The sequence below is a fragment of the Oncorhynchus clarkii genome, chromosome 26 (assembly GCF_045791955.1).
Source record: "Oncorhynchus clarkii lewisi isolate Uvic-CL-2024 chromosome 26, UVic_Ocla_1.0, whole genome shotgun sequence".
Taxonomy (NCBI): Eukaryota; Metazoa; Chordata; class Actinopteri; order Salmoniformes; family Salmonidae; genus Oncorhynchus; species Oncorhynchus clarkii.
This window is the reverse complement of record NC_092172.1, coordinates 50,497,860-50,503,859: the sequence shown is the minus strand read 5'-3', so window position 1 is coordinate 50,503,859 and position 6,000 is coordinate 50,497,860. Positions and strand designations below refer to the sequence as shown.

General features: G+C 46.5%; 1 protein-coding gene across 1 annotated transcript in view; it reads right to left on the bottom strand.

Annotated features, from left to right (window-relative positions):
* Nucleotides 1-6,000, bottom strand: part of LOC139384646 (pleckstrin homology domain-containing family G member 4B-like) — a 147,770-nt gene that overhangs the window by 62,993 nt on the left and 78,777 nt on the right. The window contains exon 14 of the mRNA XM_071129460.1: nucleotides 3,080-3,228. Within this exon, the coding sequence (XP_070985561.1) occupies nucleotides 3,080-3,228 (149 nt within the window). The remainder of the gene's footprint in view (nucleotides 1-3,079; nucleotides 3,229-6,000) is intronic.

Here is a 6,000-nt window from a genome sequence, read left to right as displayed (position 1 = left end):
TGACACACAGAGTGGTGTTACTGCAGCTCCATACTGACACACAGAGTGGTGTTACTGCGGCTCCATACTGACACACAGAGTGGTGTTACTGCGGCTCCATACTGACACACAGAGTGGTGTTACTGCGGCTCCATACTGACACACAGAGAGGTGTTACTGCGGCTCCATACTGACACACAGAGAGGTGTTACTGCAGCTCCATACTGACACACAGAGTGGTGTTACTGCAGCCCCATACTGACACACAGAGTGGTGTTACTGCAGCTCCATACTGACACACAGAGTGGTGTTACTGCAGCTCCATACTGACACACAAGTCCCTCAGTCTCTCTGTTGTCACTTCTCCTTCAGCTGACCAGAACCAGAACAAGTATTTCTGTTGTCACTTCTCCTTCAGCTGACCAGAACCAGAACAAGTTCCTCAGTCTCTCTGTTGTCATGTCTCCACTTCTCCTTCAGCTGACCAGAACCAGAACAAGTCTCTCAAGTCTCTCTGTCTCCACTTCTCCTTCATGTCGTTCTCTCTGATCTCCTCATAAAGCCCAGAACCAGAACAAGTCTTTCTGTTGTCATGTCTCCTTCAGCTGACCAGAACCAGAACAAGTCTTTCTGCTGTCATGTCTCCTCCAAAACAAGAGCCTCTTCTCTCCTCTGACACAGGTCCTTTAAGACTGACCCCAAAGACACAGGCAACAGCATTTCTCTGACTGGGCCAACCCCACCAGCACAGCAAAAATACACATATCAACAGCATTTCTCTGCAAAGCCCCAGAAGTTAGGAACTAGAGGGAAACATTCCACCATGTTGCCCCCCATTTTTGAGTGAGTTGGAAATGCCGTCTAGTCAGGAGCAGGCATGGAGAGTAAAATTCCTGAGCAATGGGAGGGGTGTGGCGGGCAGAGCCTGGGGTGACAGAGAGGGATCAGGAGAGGGGTTAGTCACAGGAAGGAAGTAGACTGAATCACATCATGACATAACAGCAGGGGGAAGCCCTGCTAGCTGGTGACAACAGACACAGGCTGGGTCCCTAATGACTGCCTATGGGTGTAGACATAACAGGAGACATTAAGACAACAGGAGACATTTATACAACAGAACAATATTCACTAGAGCTCTAATAAAGACCAGACACCTTAGATTAGAGACAGGAGTGGAGAAAGAGACACAGAGAGAGAGCGAGAGAGACACAGAGAGAGAGCGAGAGAGACACACAGAGAGCGAGAGCGAGAGAGATATGCGTCAACAGCAACCTTGGGAAAATCCTCTGCGTTATCATTAACAGCAGACTCGTACATTTCCTCAGTGAAAACAATGCACTGAGCAAACGTCAAATTGGCTTTTTACCAAATTACCGTACGACAGACCACGTATTCACCCTGCACAGCCTAATTGATAAACAAACAAACCAAAGGCTAAGTCTTCTCATGCTTTGTTGATTTCAAAAAAGCCTTCAACTCAATTTGATATGAGGGTCTTCTATACAAATTGATAGAAAGTGGTGTTGGGGGAAAAAACATTATAAAATCCATGTACACAAACAACAAGTGTGCGGTTAAAATAGGCAAAAAAAAAGCACACATTTCTTCCCACAGGGCCGTGGGGTGAGACAGGGATGCAGCTTGAGCCCCACCCTCTTCAACATATATATATATATCAATGAATTGACGAGGGTACTAGACAGGGATGCAGCTTGAGCCCCACCCTCTTCAACATATATACATATCAATGAATTGACGAGGGTACTAGACAGGGATGCAGCTTGAGCCCCACCCTCTTCAACATATATATAACAATGAATTGACGAGGGCACTAGACAGGGATGCAGCTTGAGCCCCACCCTCTTCAACATATATATAACAATGAATTGACGAGGGCACTAGACAGGGATGCAGCTTCAGCCCCACCCTCGTCAACATATATATTGACAAGGGCACTAGACAGGGATGCAGCTTGAGCCCCACCCTCTTCAACATATATATAACAATGAATTGACGAGGGCACTAGACAGGGATGCAGCTTGAGCCCCACCCTCGTCAACATATATATTGACAAGGGTACTAGACAGGGATGCAGCTTGAGCCCCACCCTCTTCAACATATATATAACAATGAATTGACGAGGGTACTAGACAGGGATGCAGCTTGAGCCCCACCCTCTTCAACACATATATATATATATATATATATATAGAGGGGAGAGAGGAGAAATGGAGGAGAGGGAGGTTGGACTAAGGGGATGAGGGAGAATATAGAGGAGAGAGGAGAGGAGAGGAGAGGAGAGGAGAGGAGAGGAGAGGAGGAGAGGAGGAGAGGAGAAGATGAGAGAGAGGGAGGGGAGGGAGGTTGGACTGAGGGGATGAGGGAGAATATATAGGAGAGGGAGGTTGGACTGAGGGGATGAGGGAGAACATAGAGGAGAGGGGGGAAATGGAGGAGAGGAGAGGAGAGAGGGGAGGAGAGGAAAGAGAGGGAGGTTGGACTGAGGGGATGAGGGAGAATATAGAGGAGAGGAGAGGAGAGGAGAGGAGAGGAGAGGAGAGGAGAGGAGAGGAGAGGAGAGGAGAGGAGAGGAGAGGAGAGGAGAGGAGAGGGAGGTTGGACTGAGGGGATGAGGGAGAACATAGAGGAGGTTGGTTGGAGAATGGCGCTGGGCTGTATTCATGTGTCAAGTTGCTGTGGATACAAGAGTATCTATAAAGGTGCAATGTGCAGAAATCGCTCCGTCATTTCCTGGTTGATAAAATCCTAATAGTTCCCCTAATTTCAGTTTCTGTGACAAAACAAACACGTCCAGTGTAGAGAGTCATTGTACCATCTAAACCGCAGTGAAATATATTTCTAATAACCATAAAATATTATATTTTCAGCTGTTTTGAAGCTGGTGAACAAAACAGACAGTAAAAGACACAAAATACTAAACGTAAGAACGGGAAGCACAGGAATAGAGCACATAGAACAGATATAACACGTCTTAAGACTTTCAATGAGAATGACAGATCTATAACTCATATTGCTATGTGAATCTAGTCGGGTCGCCCAGAAAGGTTCCATATCGCAGCGTTAACGACCGAATCATTACCTGTAGTCGTCGCTGAGGCTGACACTGGTTTCCTCTTTACGGAGGCGGGACAGGACGGCTCCGCCCTCCAGCTGTAATCTAGCCAATCGGCTGTCCTCCAGGACGGTGCACATCACACCCCTGTACCTGGCAAGTAACACCTTGGCCTCCTGGGGGGTGGGGGGTGAGGGGGAGAGTTAGTGTTTTATACACGTGTTGCACCACAAGTGAATTAATGTGTTTTCTAAACTCTTCCACATACACCAAACACCCTTCCTAAACATCACCTGTCCTGTCATCCAACTCTACCTGACCACTCCATATTCAACTCTACCAGACCACTCCATATTCAACTCTACCAGACCACTCCATTTCCTGTCCTGAAATTCAACTCTACCAGACCACTCCATTTCCTGTCCTGAAATTCAACTCTACCAGACCACTCCATTTCCTGTCCTCTAATTCAACTCTACCTGACCAATCCATTTCCTGTCCTGTAATTCAACTCTACCTGACCACTCCACTTCCTGTCCTGTAATTCAACTCTACCAGACCACTCCACTTCCTGTCCTGTAATTCAACTCTACCAGACCACTCCACTTCCTGTCCTGTAATTCAACGCTACCAGACCACTCCACTTCCTGTCCTGTAATTCAACTCTACCTGACCACTTCATATTCAACTCTACCTGACCACTCCATTTCCTGTCCTCTAATTCAACTCTACCTGACCAATCCATTTCCTGTCCTGTAATTCAACTCTACCTGACCACTCCACTTCCTGTCCTGTAATTCAACTCTACCAGACCACTCCACTTCCTGTCCTGTAATTCAACTCTACCAGACCACTCCACTTCCTGTCCTGTAATTCAACGCTACCAGACCACTCCACTTCCTGTCCTGTAATTCAACTCTACCTGACCACTTCATATTCAACTCTACCAGACCACTCCACTTCCTGCATTTCAACTCTACCTGACCAATCCATTTCCTGTCCTGTAATTCAACTCTACCAGACCACTTCATATTCAACTCTACCAGACCACTCCATTTCCTGTCCTGTAAGTCAACTCTACCAGTCTCCTACAGCCTCAATACAACACACGTCATATCCTTCCTAGACATGTCTTCTACAGCCTCAACACACATCATATCCCTCCTAGACATGTCTCATACAGCCTCAACACACCACAGGACAGTAGACTACAGACTATACTAACATGGTAGTTACCTCAGCAGTAGCTGGCAGGACAGCAGACTACAGACTATACTAACATGGTAGTTACCTCAGCGGTAGCTGGCAGGACAGTAGACTACAGACTATATTAACATGGTAGTTACCTCAGCAGTAGCTGGCTGGACAGTAGACTACAGACTATATTAACATGGTAGTTACCTCAGCGGTAGCTGGCAGGACAGTAGACTACAGACTATATTAACATGGTAGTTACCTCAGCGGTAGCTGGCAGGACAGTAGACTACAGACTATATTAACATGGTAGTTACCTCAGCGGTAGCTGGCAGGACAGTAGACTACAGACTATATTAACATGGTAGTTACCTCAGCAGTAGCTGGCAGGACAGTAGACTACATTAACATGGTAGTTACCTCAGCGGTAGCTGGCAGGACAGTAGACTGACTACAGACTATATTAACATGGTAGTTACCTCAGCAGTAGCTGGCAGGACAGTAGACTACAAACTATATTAACATGGTAGTTACCTCAGCGGTAGCTGGCAGGACAGTAGACTGACTACAGACTATATTAACATGGTAGTTACCTCAGCGGTAGCTGGCAGGACAGTAGACTGACTACAGACTATATTAACATGGTAGTTACCTCAGCGGTAGCTGGCAGGACAGTAGACTACAGACTATATTAACATGGTAGTTACCTCAGCGGTAGCTGGCAGGACAGTAGACTACAGACTATATTAACATGGTAGTTACCTCAGCAGTAGCTGGCAGGACAGTAGACTACAGACTATATTAACATGGTAGTTACCTCAGCGGTAGCTGGCAGGACAGTAGACTGACTACAGACTATATTAACATGGTAGTTACCTCAGCAGTAGCTGGCAGGACAGTAGACTACAAACTATATTAACATGGTAGTTACCTCAGCGGTAGCTGGCAGGACAGTAGACTGACTACAGACTATATTAACATGGTAGTTACCTCAGCGGTAGCTGGCAGGACAGTAGACTGACTACAGACTATATTAACATGGTAGTTACCTCAGCGGTAGCTGGCAGGACAGTAGACTACAGACTATATTAACATGGTAGTTACCTCAGCAGTAGCTGGCAGGACAGTAGACTACAGACTATATTAACATGGTAGTTACCTCAGCAGTAGCTGGCAGGACAGTAGACTACAGACTATATTAACATGGTAGTTACCTCAGCAGTAGCTGGCAGGACAGTAGACTACAGACTATATTAACACGGTAGTTACCTCAGCGGTAGCTGGCAGGACAGTAGACTACAGACTATATTAACACGGTAGTTACCTCAGCAGTAGCTGGCAGGACAGTAGACTACAGACTATATTAACATGGTAGTTACCTCAGCGGTAGCTGGCAGGACAGTAGACTGACTACAGACTATATTAACATGGTAGTTACCTCAGCGGTAGCTGGCAGGACAGTAGACTGACTACAGACTATATTAACACGGTAGTTACCTCAGCGGTAGCTGGCAGGACAGTAGACTACAGACTATATTAACATGGTAGTTACCTCAGCGGTAGCTGGCAGGACAGTAGACTACAGACTATATTAACATGGTAGTTACCTCAGTGGTAGCTGGCAGGACAGTAGACTACAGACTATATTAACATGGTAGTTACCTCAGCGGTAGCTGGCAGGACAGTAGACTACAGACTATATTAACATGGTAGTTACCTCAGCGGTAGCTGGCAGGACAGTAGACTACAGACTA